The sequence below is a fragment of the Gopherus flavomarginatus genome, chromosome 2, assembly GCF_025201925.1.
Source record: "Gopherus flavomarginatus isolate rGopFla2 chromosome 2, rGopFla2.mat.asm, whole genome shotgun sequence".
NCBI lineage: Eukaryota > Metazoa > Chordata > Testudines > Testudinidae > Gopherus > Gopherus flavomarginatus.
The window spans coordinates 211,127,930-211,147,308 of NC_066618.1; the positions used below are offsets into that span (position 1 = coordinate 211,127,930).

Below are 19,379 nucleotides of genomic sequence, written 5' to 3' on the forward strand. Positions count from 1 at the left end.
TGTTTTTGTCTCATTGTAAACCTCAAGGTTTGTTGTCTTTTTGTTTGTTTGTTTGTTACTCTGAGACTTTTCACATTTTCTCAAGACTTCCAGTCTTTTTTGTTTTTAATATAGTGTTTTTCCTCGTATGTGCCCTCAAGCTCAAGATTTATTATTGGATGATGAATTTCTGGCTCTAAATCCCATGATTAGACCAGTAGGTTTTGAGGCACTTCTTTCTTCCCTATTCTGTATAGTCTAAACCACTACTCTTTTTCAACTCATTTCCAGCCAGTCAATAGTTGTGTGTGTTTGTAGTTAATCCTACTGACAAATATTTAGAATCGTATGAAGTTGTCTCAACACATGGCTTGAATTTAGCTAGCCAAAGGCTAAATCTGTATTCCAGAGGTATGTGCTGTGTACACAGAGTATACCATTTTTTTTTCCAGATTAAAGTTGCAATCTCAGCGGACAGAGACTGTATTCGTGCCTACTCACCCCAAATTTCTTCCACTAACTACAATACCTTAACATTAAATGTGAAAACAACTGAACCTGACAACCTCCTCTTCTACTTGGGTAGCAGTGGCAATGTAAGTTCAGTGTTGTGGAGATGCATTAAAATGTTGCCTATCTCTGATAATACATATAATACATTTGACTTAACATTCTTATTTGTACCAAGTAGCCAGGCTAGGGACTGAGCAAATGTATATGGGAGAAGGAGGGAAATGATCTCCTGCCCTGGACCATGGTAGGACTGATGTAATCCTCACAGATCCTTACATGTCACCCACCCTACCCTGCAGGAAGAGGATAAGAACAGAAGATCCAGCAATCCTGCCTCTTGCCCCCACTCTGCACCACACATGCACACAGTGCACTGGTTTTGATGACAGGGTCGTCCCCTGCTGTTACAGAGAAAACAAGATTTGGCTCTGTTGGTCATTTGTCGAGGTCCTTGCCCAATGTATGGAATAATATTTATACAAGGTAAAGGTGATCTTGTGTACATTATCTTGCATGGAATCCTTCTTCTACAAGGTGGACTCACTATTTGTCAGGTGCTTGAGCTGGGATCAGGCAGGGCTCCCATAACAGCACAGTGCAAATTCCCATAGCTCCATACAATCACTGTCCATCAGGGCTGGTGCAACCATTTAGGCAACCTAGGCGGTTGCCTAGGGCACTAGGATTTGGGGGGTGGCATTTTCTTCGGCAGCGACCGCGGCGGCTGGATCTTCGGCCGCCCTGGTCGCAGCCAGCATTTAGGCAGAGGGAGCTGGGGCAGGGGAGCGCGGGGAGGGCCACCTGCAGCAAGTAAGGGGAACTCCTCACCCCAGCTCACCCCTGCCCCGCCTCTACCCCGAGCACGCTGTTGCTGCTTCACTTCTCCCTCCTCCCAGGCTTGCGGCACCAATCAGCTTAGGCGTCGCAAGCCTTGGAGGCAGGAGAAATGAAGCAGCAACAGTGTGCTCGGGGTGGAGGCGGAGCAGGGGTGAGCTGGGGCAGGAGGGGTGCCTCAGGGTGGGGGGTGGGGAGCTGCCACAGGGGGGCACCTCAGGGCGGAGGGGAGGGAGTTGCTGCGGAGAGGGGGGCCTCAGGGGGAGGACACAAGGTGGAAGTATCGCCTAGGGCACGAAACATCCTTGCACCGGCCCTGCTGTCAGTGCTTCATGTTCCTGTTATTTCTGCACTGACCTTTTGAGGTCATTCCAGGTGTAAGAGAGGGGAGAAGGTGGAGGGAAAATAGACACATACCACTGGGATGAGTTTGCAGGTTCTACTGCAGGTGTTTCCTTCATTGGGCATGACTAAAGCTAGGTTTTAGTTATGGGTATTTTTAATAAAAGTTACTGACGGGTCGTGGGCAGTAAACAAAAATTCATGGCCTGTGATCTGTCCATGACTTTTACGATATACCCCTGGGAGGGTGGGAAGCCCAGGTGTGGGGATGGGGGATGGGTGGTGGCATGCAGCCAGGACCCCTGTTGGTGCTGGGGTGGGGTGGGGCAGGGCTAGCGGGACCGGCAGGCTCCCTACCTGGATCCGTGCCTCCCCCACCCCCAGCAGCACCAGAGTTTGGGTGTGGGAGAGGGTATGGGGTTGGGACATGGGACAAGGTCAGGTGGGATCTGGGCAGTGCTTACTTGGGGGGCTCCTTGGAAGCAGTGACATCCCCCTCACTCAGAGCCTAGGTGGAGGTGTGGCCAGGCAGCTCTGCGCGCTGCCTCTACCCAGAGTGCTGGCTTCGCAGCTCCCATTGGCTGGTAATCGCAGCCAATGGGAGCTTCAGGGGCAGTGCCTGCAGGCAGAGGCAGTGCTCAGGGCTGCTACCTGGCCACGCCTCCACCTAGGAGTTGACTGAGGGGGATGTGGCTGCTTCCAGGCAGCCCTCCAAGTAGGTGCCACTCAGAGCTTGCCTCACCTGTCCCAGGCCCCACCCTTCCTTCCCCCTCCTACACCAAACTCTGCTGCTGGGAGGGTGGTGCCGTGGACCAAGACTGTCCCAGCAGCAGTCGGTGCGACTGGCGCAGGGGCTGCCTGAGCTGCTCCTGAGCCAGGCATGCTGGCCACTGCAAAGTCACAGAGGTCACAGAAGGTCATGGAATCCGTGACCTCAGTGACAAACGCACAGCCTTAGGCATGATTTAGCTCATCGTAAAGATCCATTAAGGCAAAATATATAGGAAGAGTTTTAGAAATAGACATGAGATTTTATAATCATCCAGCTGGAAAGAAATTTATTAAACAAAACAAAATGACATACCCTATGTAATGCGTTAAAGCAAGAATCACCATTTTCCAGAGTGACTTCCTGGCAGTAGAGATGCGACGTGGTAAGGTGGCCTTCCTTTGGGATGTGGGATCAGGAGCAACAAGACTGGAATATCCAAATTTTCAAATTGACAACAACAAATGGCACAGGATACATATAACCAGGTAACAGAGGTTTCCTTCTTTCCTTCATTCATTATTTATTTGTATTGCCGTAGCACCTAGGAGTCCTATTGATAGACTAGCACACCATTAATATGAGTAACATAAATATTTTATTCTGTAAAATGGATTAAAATGAAAGTTCAATTTCTGCTAGTAAATTCAAATGAATTTTTACCTAATGTAGAGGCATGGTTTAGTGCAGTGTAGAAGTGTACTGGCTACTTAGCTACCCAGTGCAAGAAGTAGTTCAGCAGTAAGCAGGGACCGTGCACAGTAACTTCTGAAAGCTTTTAATCCATTTGTATTTGTGATTGTCAGGTTTGGGAAAACTGGAACATTGAGCATAGAGGAAACGAGCTCTAATCAGAAGTCCTTAAGTAAAACTGCAACTGCTCCTGGGACAGCTGCTGTACTGGATGTAAACCAATCAACACTAATATTTGTTGGAGGACTTGGAGGGCAAATCAAGGTGAAAATCTGAAAGTGCTATACTGTAAAAGGTTTTTATCCTGTTAGAAATACTTTTTCGATTAGAAATAATCGCACCAATTAGATACTCACAAAAGGCAAGGGTGCAAAATGTTATCCAGAGCTATCATCTCATTATAAAAATCCCCAGGAAACTATGTTTAAAATGGTAATTCTGAAGTGCTGAGTGTGAGTGCATAGGAGGTGTTAATTCATACTGAATAGTTTCCTTTCTCCTCTGTTACTCCTTATTTCCTATCCTCCATGACTTGTAATAATTTGTCATTGTTATCCATGTAATTGAGTATAAATGGGTCAAGACTTTTAATTTTCTTTTTTACTTATTGCAAAACTCTTCTACCGCGATGTGATGTCTGATTATTAATAGTAATACTAAAACATTTTTGTTCTTCCGTTATGATTTTCCCCTAACATGCATTAGAACTAAATGGAGAAGTTTGCTGGACAAGTTCCAAAGTATTTAATATTAATTGTATTCATTTGATATCTTTTCTCTCTAATAGAAATCGCCTGCTGTTAAGGTGACTCATTTTAAAGGATGCATGGGAGAGGCATCCTTGAATGGAAAATCTATTGGTCTTTGGAACTACATTGAAAGAGAGGGCGCATGCAATGGATGCTTTGGAAGGTAGTGATTTGACCACTGTTTTCCTGAAAAGCATAGAATAGGAGTGTCTGTATATAGTTATAACCTTTTATATATGTTTGTATGTTAGTTAAAAAGTGTAGTGCATCGATTACTAGTGGAATTTTAAGGTGCATGCCAAATTTAGTTTCCACATGGTTTTTCAGTTCATGAGATAGTTCTACAATTGATCACATGGCTCCTCAACTTGCCACATATATTTTCACATTGGTTGTGTGTGTTTGTCCATTGAAACTAATGACTACCAGCGTACATCTATATTTTTGGTTTGTCATTTCAAACAAGGCATATTTGTTCCTCCCCAGTGAAAGAAAGAGGTCTAAAATATTATTTTAAAAGTCCATGCAAATTTGTAGCTATTATATTTATTACCACTCAGTTATTCTGGAAAGGGGTTGTGGACTTGTGATGGGGTGTACAAACCCCACACTGGAGAACAAAGCATTAAGGAGTATCTCTGGCCCAGGTGGCTCTTCCCTGCTATGCCTGCAAAGCCTGCACAAGTTGGAGGTGGAGTTTAAAAAGGGAAGGAGAGCAGCTCACTGGGAGGCAGGCAGTGGAAGGGAGCAGATCTCTTTTCTCTGAGCTCTGAGGAAGTCCAGCCCAGGAACTCTACAGCCAGAGACTTGGCAACACCGACCTAACAAAGCCTGCAAAGGAGAGACAGGTGACTGATTGCAAAGGGCAGAAACTTTAATTTGATTCTTTAACTTATCTTGTGGAGAAAAAGAGGACTTAGGTAGAAGGTGATCTAAGAGAACATTCGAGGTGATGAGACAGGGAGGATCAGTTTGCTAAGAAATCTGGCATGCTGGGAAGAAAAAGGAACAGGTATGCCACACCAACATTCTGAAGGCCTGTGAAGACCAAGAGGCACTCCTCATAACACCCTATCCACCTGAACTAGGCCCTTAAGCACCAGTGACCCCAGAATTCCAAGCCATACTGATGGGGAAAGAGCTTCAACCAAAGTAGAAGGCCCAAATGCAGAAGCTAATTGAATCCTTCCATGCCATATTTTCAACCTTGCCATGTTGAACGGACTCAGCTTGTGTATCATCACATAGCCATTGAACCAGGACAACAGGTCCATGAGAATCTGTGACCACTCCCATGAAAGATGTGGGACACAATGGAAGAGGACATACTGGAAGAGGACATACTGGACATAATGGAAGAGTTCTGGACTCACTGTGAACCTGGCCACATGTAAGATGACGAACAAGGAAGTTGCATACTTCGGTTACACTGTGGGAAGGGGCAAGTTATGAACACTAATTGGCAAAGTACAAGCCTTAGTACCCTGCCTCATCTCAACAACAAAAACCAGAGATGATGCTTTCTGGACCCAGCAGGCTATTATAGACATCTCATACCTGACTTTGTCACAATTGCAGCACCCTTCACAGCCCTCGTGAGGGATACCAGTCATAAGAAAATAGTTTGGTCAGAGACCTGCAACAGGGCATTTAGGACTCTAAAGATTTTCTGTGTCAGGATCCAGTGCTTTTTCATCCAGACTTTTCCAAAAAGTTCACACTACAAACAGATGCTTCTGATGTAGGACTTGGAACAATCCTTTCCTAGGATGTTGAGGGAGAGGAACCACCAGTCCTCTGTATAAGTAGAAAACTATTCCCATGGGAGGTGGCCTATTCAGTCATAGAAAAAGAAGCCTGAGCTTAGAAATGGGTGGTAGGTGCCCTAAGATACTGTTTGCCGGGAAACCCCTTTTTGTAAGTAACAGATCATGCCTGTCTTTGCTGGTTGAACAACTTGAAGAATGCCAACTCCAGAATTATGCAGTGGTACCTTTCCTTACAGCCATGTAGTTTTCAGGTACTTCACCAAGCTGGGAAGGCCGACCAAAACACAGATTTTTTTTTTCATGAGAGGGTGGGGATCTGGGGAAGGGTATGCAATGAGGTATACAAACCCCATGCTGGAAAACAACGAATTAAGGAATAGTTTTGGGCCCTTTACTTGGCAGGGAATCCAGCAGGGGAAAACCCCGAATGTTCAAGAGTCCAAACTCCAAGTCCCCGGACTAAAGAGAAAGTCCTGAAGCCGTTGCAGGCACCGAAATCCTTCCCCGATATCAGACTTTCTTTTGTATATCCCGAAAAAGATGGACTGGAATGTGTGACCTGGCTAGGGAGGTTGGAAAGACCTCACAAGACAGTACTGTAATGGAAAAGGGATATATCCTGCCATATCCCTGCTTCACCAGTGGGTAACGCTGGTGGTCCGTGTACCATTTTGCCAGGAGTGTTTTCTGCTTTCATCTCTAAATATTTGTATATTTAATAGGGTTGAAATGAAATAGGTTTGGCAACAACTTTTTGTAGAATGTCCCATTTAGAACCAGCAGAGGGTGTTGCATGATTATGTATAAAAATGTGGTTTTTAGAAGCATTGCAAGGAAAAACGGATAACAGAATATTTGCTTCAGAGTGGTAGCTGTGTTAGTCTATATCAGCAAAAACAATGAGGAGTCCTTGTGACACCTTAGAGACTAACAAATTTATTTGGGCATAAGCTTTCATGGGCTAGAACCCACTTCATCAGATGTAATATTTGCTGTAATGTAAATGCAGTTATGCAAGGAATTTGGAAAAATGCATGGTATTCTGTAAGTTTGAGAGTCAGAGTGGTAGCAATTAATCATTTCCTTGGGAACTGTAGTGTTTTTTCTTTTATAAAAAGTGGTAAAGACTGGTTTTCTATCTTGTGTAAATTCTCCCCCAAAGCTAAACTAGATATTCAGAGATTCAATAATAAAAGTGGCGCTTGGCTGGAAGCCTTTAATTATTCATGACATACAAGATTCAAATCTCCTTCTACGGTCTCGCTTCCTAATTATATTGCTAGTGGCTGCCCCAACTGATTTCATTCTCCTAGGTTGCATATGAAATATTGTTTGGAAAAATGCAAATCTGTTCTGTGGTATTCAGCATTTCAGCAACTTCTTTTTCATTTTTATAGCCCACAGGATGAAGACACTTCTTTCCATTTTGATGGCAGTGGATATTCAGTTGTGGAGAGGGCCCTCCGTTCCACTGTGACTCAGATAATCATGTTTTTCAGCACCTTTTCGCCTAATGGGCTCCTGCTGTATCTTGCTTCTAATGGCACTGTAAGAAAACGTTTGAGATTTTACATTGATCAAAATTGTATTTGGAAATGAACCTTGTAAAGGTTTGATTTTTTTCACCCACCTTTCTGCTTCTCTGTCTTGGAACCAGTTATCACGTTGTATTGTGACATGGATATCTTATACAGTTTTGACCCTTGAGAATCTCTTTGAAGCAATAGAATTAAAATATAAATATTCTCCATGGGGTACTAGTCCATGATGATAATTCAAAATATGCTAAAAAAGGGTAGTAATCTAAGGAGATATTATCAAGAGGCCCAAAATCAACAAGGAAAATGTATATGTGACATTAATTATTGAAACCTGCCTCAGCAAATGGGGTAAGCAATCCTGATGGTGAGTCAGACCACCCTGCGTAGTAATGGGGTTAAAAACAAAAGGAATCCAAACATGGGGATATCTTTCTAGAGTATTATTACCAGGGATCCTATTTTTCCCATGATAAACGCAAAATTCTCCCATTAAAAAAACATAAAAATCTACGTTTTTCTGTGACTGAAATGAAATGGGTCACTGGGGCTTGGGCTTTCTGCCCCACATGGCAATAGTAAAAACGAGATTCTCTCTCTCTAAAAATGCAAATTATGCATTTTTCCTTGGCAAACAGATTTCTAGGATCCCTGATTGTTGCTAACTTAATGTTGTTGTTATTAATACTATTATTATTAAAATGGTATTAAAGAGATTAGTTTTTCTGAACATAGGAAAAGTAGGTGCCCTGAGTACAAGATATTTTGGATACATTAGTCACTTGTAATTTTTTATACGGATATCCCAAGACCTTTGAAGTATTCATTATTACATACTTTTTTTCACTCAGTGTATCTGTATATTTTTTTCTGCAGAGAGATTTCTTGTCCCTAGAGCTTGTTGATGGTAAAGTTAGATTAACTGTTGATCTTGGTTCAGGACCTCTTACGCTTACAACCGAAAATCGTTACAATAATGGAACATGGTACAAAATCTCATTCAGTCGTAACAAGAAGCAAGGTAGGACACAGACTGAAAAGTAAATGTTTATGATTTTACAAATAAGTGTCTGAAGTAGTCATTAGGAATGTCACCATTCCATGCCAGTTTTGTCTGGTTATTCCCAATGCACATTCATTCTTTGACAGCCATTTTTGTGGTGCTCTCTTGTTGAAAGTAATTCCAGTGCCAGTTTGTTGCGTGACATATGAACACTCTGATAGAACACTGTTATCTTTTTCATAGTCCATTGTTTCCTCCACAGCCTCGTTATAAGTGCACAAGAGGAGTCCATAAGGTTAATAGCAGACCTTCTTCTCTAACGGGTCATTAGCTGTACATCCCATCAGTGTCTTGATTGATATTCAGTACTCTATGCATTGCAGTCCAGTTCTTTGGGTCAGGAACCTTCGTTTTGTTCAGTGTTTGTGCAGAGCTGAGCACAAAGGGGTTCTAGTCCATGACAACTTCTAGGTGCTACTGTAATAATAATAATAATTAATAATTAATAATAAAACATAAAGCTATGGGTTAGTGTGGCTAAATTTGCATTGGTGTTTGTAAAGAGAAAGTGGTACAGTCAGATAGCATGCAAGAAACTACTATCCAAGATATCTTTCAGCATGGCCTCTATAAATACCTTGGAATGGGGGAACTGTTGAAGTTACATGAGGGAGTTAAAGAAGAAGTGAGGAAAGAATATTACAGACAAATAAGAATGGCTCTTAGGCTAAAACTCACATAGAAGAATTTAATCCGAGCCATTAGTATGTGGGTGATTCCAGTAGTACCATACACTGCCAGAGCAATCAAGTGGAATCAAGGGAAGAAAACATTGACATCCAAACAAGAAAGCTCCTGGTGATGCACAGAGTAATGAATCAAGAGTCAAGAGGTGGGTAAGATGTACATCTGATGATATGATGGAGAAAAAGGTTTGCTACAGACAATGAAAAATATAACAGCAAATTATATGAGGAATCAGCCAAAGTGAAGATTCTCTGGTCGCAATAACAAGCAATAGCTGAGCATGTGTCGCAGCCCAAGAAAGCATAAAAGAAAAGAGAAAGCAAATTGCCCAAGAAAGACTTGAAAGAGTTACACAGAAATCAGTGCACAGAGAGTAATGGCGAGAGATCGAAACCATTAGTGATCAAATATTAACAAACTTGTGGCTTGTAGCAGGTATGACAGTGTGACAACTTCCTGCAGTATCTTGGACAAACCTTATTGAATTAAGTTAAATCTTGTTAAGTTTAAGTATTTCAGGAGCACACTGTATTAAAAATGTAAATGTTTGTGTTACTGTGGGATTGTATGTAACTTGTCTAGGAGACATGACTAATGGGAAGTGGAAATGTTATGTACTTCAAAGGATTCTTTTAAACAAAGGGCTAAGACAAGCATCTGGGAGCTGAGCAGGCTTCCTAGGAAATACTTGCAGGGAGGTGAATGAAAAAGCTCATATCTGGACTGGATCTTTTGAAGCTTTATCATGGGGAGTGGTCCATTGTCTCTGAATTACCTATTCCCAGGATCACAAGGCAAACAGCCTAAAAGAGTAACTCACAGATTCATGAGAGTGCTTGTTCTGAGCTAACAGCTGATGAACTTGTGACCACAAAAAATTTTTGATGGGTGTGAATGGGGTCCCATTTCCTCTCCAGGAAAACCCTGCTGGTAAACCCTCTGGGTGAATTAATCCACCAAGGTACCTTCACCACATGTGTTTATTGTTTCTCTTTCTTAAGCTCAAGGTACAATACAACCAGCTAGCCTCAGTTATGAGGAGCCGCTTCCTGCTCTTTGACTTAGCCTTTTCAACTTTCCGCTTCCCTTCCTGGGTTCTCTGGTTGGTGATCTAATCACCTCATTAACTCGTCAGGCTACAAACAGGTGTAAGTGCTCTGTTCCACCTTAGCTGCACCTAGAGCCCCAGGTGTTCTAAGTGACCAGGGTGCTGACTTTCACAGAGCCTAGTTTGAAGCAAGACTGTCACAGGCCTGGTCTACACTACAGAATTAGTAAGAGTAAGGAAAAGGCAGCATACGTTGACCCAACTCTGAAAGTGTCTACACTAAGATGTAGTTCTCACTGATGTAACTCGCTCACTACGCTGACTTAACTTCGCCTCTGAGAGAGGCATAGCTCTAAAGTCAATGTAGGTAGGTCAACACAATGCCAGTGCAGACATTACATTGCTTGAATTGTTGCTGCCTTTCAGAAACTGTTCCACAGTGCCCTACACTGGCAGTTAAATCAGTGCAAGCGTTCCTGTCGAGGACGCACACCACCGACACAAGGAGCGTAGTATGGATGGGTAAAGCCGATTCAGTTACAGCAGTGGCTGTACATCAATGTAACTTAGGTTAATTAAATTTTGCAGTGTAGATTTGCCCACAGTTGGGTTTGAAGGACTGTTCACTGGCCAGAGCCCATGGTAGGGGCAGGGTGATCTCTGATAAGCTTATTAGCATGTGTGTGGGTTCTTCTATTGGTTTAATGTGTTTTCTCTGTAATGTGTTCACTTTAGGAATAAATCCACTTGCTTAGAAAAAGCTGTGTGGTAATTTAATTGTGGCAATTACACAGTTACTCAGGAGAATAGGAAAACAAGCCTGCTAACACAGTCTCACTTTGCTCTGGAATTCACAGGATAGGCAGGGAACTGTGCAACCTGGAAATAGCCTGGTCAGGAGGGAGAGAGACATGGGTCTCTGCCCAAGAGAGGGGCCAGCTGGGCACAGGGGTGGCTTTAGGCATTTTGCTGCCCGAAGCACGGCAGGCAGGCTGCCTTCGGCGGCTTGCCTGCAGAGGATCCGCTGGTCCTGCAGCTTCAAAGCCTGCGGGAGGTCCTCTGAAGCCGCGGGACCAGTGGACCCTCTGCAGGCAAGCCGCCGAAGGTAGCCTGCCTGCCACCCTTGCAGCACTGGCAGAGCCCCCCCGCGGCTTGCAGCCCCAAGCATGCGCTTGGCGTGCTGGGGCCTGGAGCTGCCCCTGGCTGGGCATGCAGGTGCAGTTTCCCTTAACTGTAGTAAAAGAATACCTCAAGAGATTGACAGAGGGCCTCATTATAAATGCACCCTTAAGGGTTAATTACATTGGAAACAAAATTGACCGACATAACTACTCTCAAACTGCAGTATACGTTCCGAACAGGACGTGATGGTGCCACGTGTTGAGCTCCTGCAAGAGCTGGGAGGGAATATATGACCAGACACAGTGAGATCATCAAGTGGCTTCACTGGAACCTCTGAGCCAAATAACAGATTTAAATGAAACGTGGTGTTATGTCCACCACATTTAAAGAGCTCTAGAGAATGAAGAGGTTAAGATTTTATGGGATCTGGCAATTTTCACAGACCAAACAGTGCAGGCAAAGAGGCTGGGCACAGTTTTGGTAGAAAAGACAAACAAGAACATGGCAATTGATATTGCCTACTAGCAGCCAGAAACATTAAAAAAATAAATAAAACAAGAAGAGAAGATGGTGAAGTATGAAGAACCCTGCCACAAAGTGGAACAATTATGGAAGACTAGAACAAATAAGATCTCAGTGATTACTGGAGTACTTGGAGCAATCCCTAAGGATATGAATGAACAATTCAAGAACACATTAGGATACAAGACATCATGATCAGTGACCTCCAGAAGACAGTGCTCTTAGGCACTGCGAGAATGTTAAGGAAAGCCAAAGGAGAACAAGTGCATTTAAGCACCTAAAATGCAGGAATTCTATGGAGGTTTAGCAAAACTCCTAACTATCCAAACCTACGGAGTAGGTTTGTGGTCAGGATTTATTGGTGACTCATGGGGATAAATTTTAGACAATAGCTTTCCCCTTTTTAGGTTTAAAGAGTTTATGAAGGTGTGGGGGAGCAGGGGCCCCACTTCTGTTCATTTATAATGTCCTTCCTCCCAATTTGTAGCACACGAGGGGTTCTCTCAGTAAAACAAACAGCCAAAAGAAAGGCCCTCTCCCCTCTTTTTTCCTTAGAGAGGGAAATCTGTATGAAAACAAAGAGAGGCAAAGATGGCCAGGCAATCAGGCAGGCTTTCTGGATTCAAGCCTTTGGACTTATTCTGTCAACACATTTATTGCCTTTTAATGGGGTCAATCTCTGGCCCCTCCTCTCGGGACATACTGCTTTGTAGTTGGGCTGTGCAGTTTTGAGAGTGGTGGGGCCTGCTGCTGTCTTCCTCTCAGCTGGCCTGTCTCTGCTGTCAGCAGTCTCTGAGGCAGAGCTGCCCTCCTCCTGTTCACCGCTCCTTCCTGTGGGACAGTTTTCCCTTTTTAAACTCTATCCACTCCAGCATTGCAGAGCCCCTTGTTGGTGTTGAACAGGGCAGCAGAGCTTGCTAGTCTCCTCCCCAGAAGAGTGAGGGCATGTCCATTCACAGAGGGGCTATTTTGTTTTAAATCCCCACGATCTCATTAAGGTTAAGATTTTTTCATGGGTGTTTTTAATAAAAGTCCCAGACAGAGCACAGGCAATAAACAAAAATTCATGGAAGCCTGTGACCTGTCTGTGAGGGGAGGACTCCAGTGGGAACCCCACCAGGGGCTGATTGCTGGCCAGTGCTCCAGTCCTGCCGCTGCTCCTGCAGTGGTGGTTGACCCAGCCTGGCTGCTACTGTGGGCTGCTGTGGACCCAGCCGCTGCTTCGGCCCTAGGGGCTGACCTGTTGCTGGCTACTGCTGTGGTCCCAGCCGCTGCTCTATCTCCACTGGCCCTGGGCTGCTGCTCTGGCTGCTGCTTCAGCAGCCCGGGCTGCTGCTCTGGTGTCCCCAGGCCACTGCTTGAGTTGCTGCCAGGTCACTGCTCTGGGCCACTGCTCCAGACAGCTGCTCTGGCCCCTGCGGGCTGACCCAGTGGCCATCAGCCATTGCTTCTGCAGCAGCAGCCTGCTGTTCCTGCAGCTTTGGGCTACTGCTCCTGCAGTGGGGGCTGACCACCAGCTGCTGCTCCAGTCCTGCTGCTGCTTCTGGGCAGGGGCTGAGAGCTGCTCCAACCCTGCCACTGCAGCGGGCTGTAGCTGGTGAAGTCATGGAGGGCCATTAAAGTAATGGGATCAGCAACCGCCGTGACAGAATCATATCCTTATTTATTATATATAGATACTTTTCTGTTGGTTTCTCCAAAATCTGTTTGTTTTTGGTAAAAGAACTGGCTAGCTTATCTAAAATCTTGAGAGTAAAATAGATTCAACTTCTATAGTGAAAAAAATGATTATACCTATATTTGTTTTACTTGGGAAATTATTATATGTTTCATACAAAAATATTACCATGCTAGAAAATCATGTCTTAGTGTTTTTATCTGCTGATCTGTACTTCCTTTCTTTGCAGGAGTTTTGGCCGTCATGGATGCATATAATCTTAATTATAAAGAAACCAAGCAAGGAGAATCCCCTGGGGTAGCCTCAGATCTCAATCGCTCAGATAAGGACCCAATTTACATTGGTGGACTGCCAAGATCCAGGGCTGTGAGGTACAGAGTTTGTTCTTCCTTTTGTTTTTCCCCTCTGTTTACGAGTTTGTAAGTACTGGGGAGGATCTTCAGCTTGTATAAATGTATAGTTCCATTGAAGTTACTAAGTTATGACTGTTTACCCCAGCTGAGGATCTGGCCATTACTCATTATTATTAATTATTTTCATCAGTGAATCTCCAAGTGCTTTACAAAGGGAGGTAAGCATCATTGTCACTATTTTACTGATGGGGAAACTGAAGCAGAGAGGTGACATTACCGCCCCAAGTTACAAGAGACCAAGGCTCTTGAGTCCCAGTCCAGTGCTCTATCCTCTAGGCCACACTACCTAATTAGAACCACTAAGTGCCAGGGATCAACTGACCATCTACAAAATGTAGTCCATGCTGATGTCTTTATACTTTAGTGTCTTTATACTTTAAATAACATTTGTCATTACTTCAGTGCTGTTTATAATGTTTATGCCTTTAAAATACCTATAGATAGAGTAGTGAGGACCTTGTTTCTTTTTAAAATAGCCAAATCAGTCTGTTACTGAAGTGTGAAATAAAATCAAATAAAACCATAGTCTGAATGCATGTAATTTTTATGTAGACACCATGGTTTCCAACTAGCGTTAATGGGGAAAAAACTGTTCTTTAGCAAAGATTTTTAAAAATCTTAAAATGGAATTTTTGCAACTCCGTCTCCGTACTTGGACTAGAGGACGACCAAAAATAAAATATCCCAATAGGAGCCATTAAAAAAATAATTTGTGGATGTCTCCAGTTTACAACATGTGCTTTCTCTATTACACACCCACACTGGTCAATTCTTCAAGCTGCTTCAATTCACCCTCAATATTATGGCTCTAAAGTCTATATCTGATTTTTCCTGCAAATGAGGTAGTTAGATTTTTATATGGCATCTCTGTGCCTGGATAATTAGTGCCCACAGCTGAACGCCTAGGAAGGCACAATGAGCCAGTCCAAATTAGACCAGGTCTTAGATTGTTCTAACTTGCACCAGAGAACAATTTATTCCCCGGACAGATCTAATAAGAAGGAAGGGGTGAGAGAGGTGGTATAGAGTGCCTTTACCTCCTCCCTCACTGAGCATGTGTCATTGCAGCTGAGGATTCCCCCCCCATCTCCCCCCATTTCCCCCCACCAGCTTTGGAAATGAGTCATACTTTGGTTTTGCAGTGCATTGCTGTACATTTGTGTGTTTCATCTTTTAGTGCTGTGTCTTCTAGATTTGGTAGTTCAGATAAGATTTAATGTATGTTGTGCAGCTACATTTTGGCTCAATTTTGCTCCCATTAAAAACAATGAGAAAACTAACCCTGACTTTAAAGAGCAGGATCGCCCTTTAAATCAATCTCTCCTTTTCCTGTTGAATAATGTAACATTACATTTTCCCTATTAAATCCCAATTTAAATTATTAAACCAGTGTTTTGTTTTTACCATGGAAACTATTTTTTTTCTTTCAGGAAAGGGCTTAACAGAAGAACATATGTGGGATGCATTAAGAACCTGGAAATATCCCGCTCTACCTTTGACTTGCTAAAAAACTCGTATGGTGTGAGAAAAGGCTGCATACTGGAGGTAGGAAACTCTGACAGCTCTGTTGGGTTGTTATACTCTGATTATTGCTGTGTATTAAACAATGAATCAGTGTTTTGGGGGAGGGATAGCTCAGTGGTTTGAGCGTTAGCCTGTTAAACCCAGGGTTGTGAGTTCAATCCTTGAGGGGGCCACTTAGGGATTAGGGGCAAAAATCTCTCTCTGGGGATTGGTCCTGCTTTGAGCAGGGGATTGGACTAGATGACCTCCTAAGGTCCCTTCCAACTCTGATATTCTATGATTAAATGTAGAGGGTAGAAGCATATCAATTTGTTGAGAAATTATCAATCAGTCCACCATTGGTATTGTTCTTTCACACTGGACATCTCATAGGAGACAAAAGCTATCATTTATTTCTCTCCTTTTGCAAAACAGCCTATCCGTAGTGTTAGCATCTTGAATGATGGCTACATTGAGTTGCTACCTAAGTCCCTGTCTCCAGAATCAGAACTGATGGTAACTTTTGCTACTAAGAACAGTAGTGGCATCATCTTGGCTGGTCTCAGCAAAGGAATGGAGAAGCGACGACGCAGACAAGCACATTTGGTTGGTACTAACTGCTTTTAAACCTTAAATACTTTTTCACAACTTTGCTTCAACATGTCTGATCACCTGTTTAGTTTAAGAATATAAACTGGATAGCAATGCTAGAAAAAAATCCACTGGGGTGTGAGTAGAAAGTTTTTTTCAAGCAAATGACATCCACTCTTTCAGAATGTAAACTTTCATTACAAATTAAAAAAATATATCTAGCCCTGACGGTTGCAAAGAAAGTCTTCCAAATATGGGCCAAAGGTAAACCAATGCAGTGTTGTGTTCCTGAATCTGCAGACAGACAACTCCAATACCTCTGCTGCTGCTCATGGTTTTGCAGAATTGTGGCAGAGTGAAAACTGACCAGAGTATTGTTGATTTTGCTGCTGCTATGTGGACAGGTTGAAATTGAAAAGAATCAGGTCAGTTTCACCATGCTACTATTTCGAAAAGCTATGAACAGCAACGGAGGCAGGCAGTGGGGAGGAAGACCGAAACACAGAGATTGGGTAGGAAGTAGAGTGAAGGCACCCCAGACATCTGATTGTAGCAGCCAGGAGGCTGGTAGAAAGGTAGGATAGTAGAGACCCACTCAACTTACAACATCCAAGAGGCTCTGGAATGAGAGGGAGAACAGAGAGAGAGACAATGCTGCTTTACCTTTCCAGCAGCAGGTGGTGGTGGTTGGATTCAAATTTATCAAACACCTGCTATTTGGAGGCTGGTATGAAAGATGGAGCTCCCAAGCAGCATCCAAGGACAGCATCACAGCTTTCTTTAGCACTGTCATATGGGGATATAAAGGGATTGGGTTTTTACCTGAGCTTTTACCATGGACAGGGGCACTCTCAGCTTTCATGTCTCTTTAGTTAGAAGGCTTAGTTCTCTAGCTTTTGTCTGTTCTCATTCACTGTCACAAGTATTACAATGTTTGCCTTGCAAACACTGCAGGGGCCAGTTTGTGTTTTGGTATTTTATTTTTGAACTGTTTCCATTGAAATTTCAAAAATAAACAAAACAAATAAATAAAATAAATGATGGATGTTTTCTTTTGGTTGTGGAGTTCATCAAAGTTTGTCTAGAACACCTAAATTTGGTGGCAGATTTGACCAAATCACCCTTTTAAGTATTATTGATAGGGTGTGAAAGAAAACAGTTGCAGTAAAAAAATTAATGGAATGATTAAATCTCCACAGCCCTTCTTTTCCATCATGCTGATTGATGGTCATCTTGTAGTGCATATTAATGCAGGAGACAGAGCAAGTACTAGAAAAATCATCCTCCAGCCTGCTAATGGAACATACAGTGATGGGCAAGAACATTCTGTCATCCTGATCCGGAATAAGAGGTACATGTGACTGTGAACAGTACCACTTGTTTAATTACTGTATGTCATTGTCAGTTCACCATGTTCCGTGAAGAACTGACTTAGCTAGCTCATTTCAGTGGAATAATCAGGGTTGTGTGTTTCTGTTGTTAATGGAAGAGTCCTGATTTATATGGTAATTGCATACTGCCAGTGATTATGTTGTGCATGAAAGCTCCCTTGAAAGCTTTAGACAGTTTGGACCACCTGAGTTAAATGTACTAAATATTGCTAGAAAAAGTAGACAGTTAATTGACTATTTACTTATTTGACTAAGAAACATACATGTCCAATTTACTCCTGTAACCAGATTAGTCCTCACATTTTTAAAGCTACTCAACAAATCCATCCTACTAAATTATAAAATATTCTTCAAAGAACCTCTTTAGCTGTAAATGATGTAGGTGGATTATCAAAATCACTGAATCTTTACATAGGCGTGGGAATTAGGGTGTGTGTGGAGGGTGCTGCACTTATGCGGGGCTCTGCTCTTGGTTCTGCACCCAGGGTTCTGGCTGCTGGCCCTGCACCTGGGGTCCTGGCTGCTGGCCCCATGCCAGGGGCTCTGCTCCCAGCTCCAGCTCTAGGGGACGGGAGAGGGTCTCAGACAGGAGTAAGGGGGGCATGAGGTAAAAGATGTGGGGACCAGTGCTTTACAGTTTTGTTGGCTTTCAGCACCCCCACTATAAAAAGTGTTCCAGAGCCACTGAATCTTTATTTCTTAGCACATGGCATTACTGAAATTGAAAATAAGTTCCTTGTTGAATGATTTTCCGCTTCACCCTTTCAGGATGATAATAGTACAAGTGGATGAAAGTAATCCTGCAGAACTGAGACTTGGCTTGTCGGCAGAAACGAGCCCCATGAATATTTCCAACTTCTACGCTGGTGGGGTTCCAGCAGGAGAGGGCATTTCTGGGTTCAAGATGACAGGATCTTTTTACGGCTGTATTAGAAATCTGATCTTTAACATGCAGTAAGTCAGAGTAAATGGCAGCACTCTTTTGGAGAATGGAACTGCAGATCTGTGAATATAAAATATAAACTGTTGCTTTTGACTATAAGATCTCCAGCGAATGGACCATATCTAATTCTTTTTTTGTACTGTGGACAAGCATAATGCCAGCACTCTGTAATAAATAGTAAAATGCAAAAGAGATTAGTATCAAACTTGCATCAATGAGTGTTGCTGGCCATATTTTCAGATATTCAGTCAGACTCAAAAGTGCCTTTAGTGTATATAGTTACATTGCACAAAACACAGTTGGGTTCCCAGTGATCTGATTTGCATGCACAAATAAGATAATTGGCCAAGAAAACTGTTGCATGAATATTGTATAGAATTAGAGGATACTCTTTAATGATTTTCTCCCACTGTGCTTAACCCTTTTGAAGCATCTTCCACTGACATGCAAGTCTTCACCCATTGACAAGTGGTTAAGTTCTTGTAAAGTACTTTCCTCTACTCAGAGCCCTCTCCTTTGTAAACCTAGGCTTCTGGATTTCACCACTGCCGTGAGGTACAAGCATGTGGATATGGACAGCTGCTTGCTTTCAGAGAAGCCTAAACCTGCCATCCAAGCAGAAGATATTGAGATTCAACCCGAACTGCGGCCTTTGCCAATTCCTCTGTGGCCTCTTACCAATATTGAGAGAGTACATGCTACAAACTTACTGCATGCTGCCCCTATCGGCAAAGTGAGTATTGATGGGGGAGCAAAGTCTATCCTAGCTGTGTTTTTGTTAACCCCAAATACAGAGCCATACACTTACTTCCCTTCTGTGCCTTGGAGAGAGAGAGATGAATGTAAAGGACATGAACAAGGGCTTGAAAAGATGGTTTGTAAGAGAAAAAGCAATAGTATATCAAACTATACCTCTGTACAGCAGTCACTTCTGGGCCTTACACCTGGAAGGCCATGAGGAAGGGAAATGCAGTTAAGTGTGCCAATGATCAGCCACCTGTACACTTGCAACTGAGGAGTTCTCCATAAAAAAAAGGGGGATATAGCCCTCAAGGCAGGTGAAGTTAGAGAGTAGTTGCTATTCTAGGCGTGTTCTCCTGCCAAAGTGGATTTTATTGAGATTTGCAGTGCAAATTAAAGTTGATTGAATCAACGTTATGTCACCATAAATACTCAGTTGTCATGTGCATACAGTTGCTAGTCCCTGCGGTGCTTTCATTGCTGAGGAGGAA

At 43.1% G+C, this 19,379-nt stretch overlaps 1 protein-coding gene across 1 annotated transcript in view; it reads left to right on the forward strand.

Moving 5' to 3' along the window:
* The window catches only part of LAMA1 (laminin subunit alpha 1), a 147,702-nt gene that overhangs the window by 113,318 nt on the left and 15,005 nt on the right, over positions 1–19,379 (forward strand). Inside the window, exons 45-56 of the mRNA XM_050942086.1 lie at positions 432–575; positions 2,792–2,925; positions 3,244–3,394; positions 3,918–4,042; positions 7,046–7,196; positions 8,063–8,207; positions 13,536–13,677; positions 15,150–15,264; positions 15,658–15,828; positions 17,013–17,164; positions 17,973–18,158; positions 18,676–18,880. Coding sequence (XP_050798043.1) covers positions 432–575; positions 2,792–2,925; positions 3,244–3,394; positions 3,918–4,042; positions 7,046–7,196; positions 8,063–8,207; positions 13,536–13,677; positions 15,150–15,264; positions 15,658–15,828; positions 17,013–17,164; positions 17,973–18,158; positions 18,676–18,880 — 1,821 coding nt within the window. The remainder of the gene's footprint in view (positions 1–431; positions 576–2,791; positions 2,926–3,243; positions 3,395–3,917; positions 4,043–7,045; positions 7,197–8,062; positions 8,208–13,535; positions 13,678–15,149; positions 15,265–15,657; positions 15,829–17,012; positions 17,165–17,972; positions 18,159–18,675; positions 18,881–19,379) is intronic.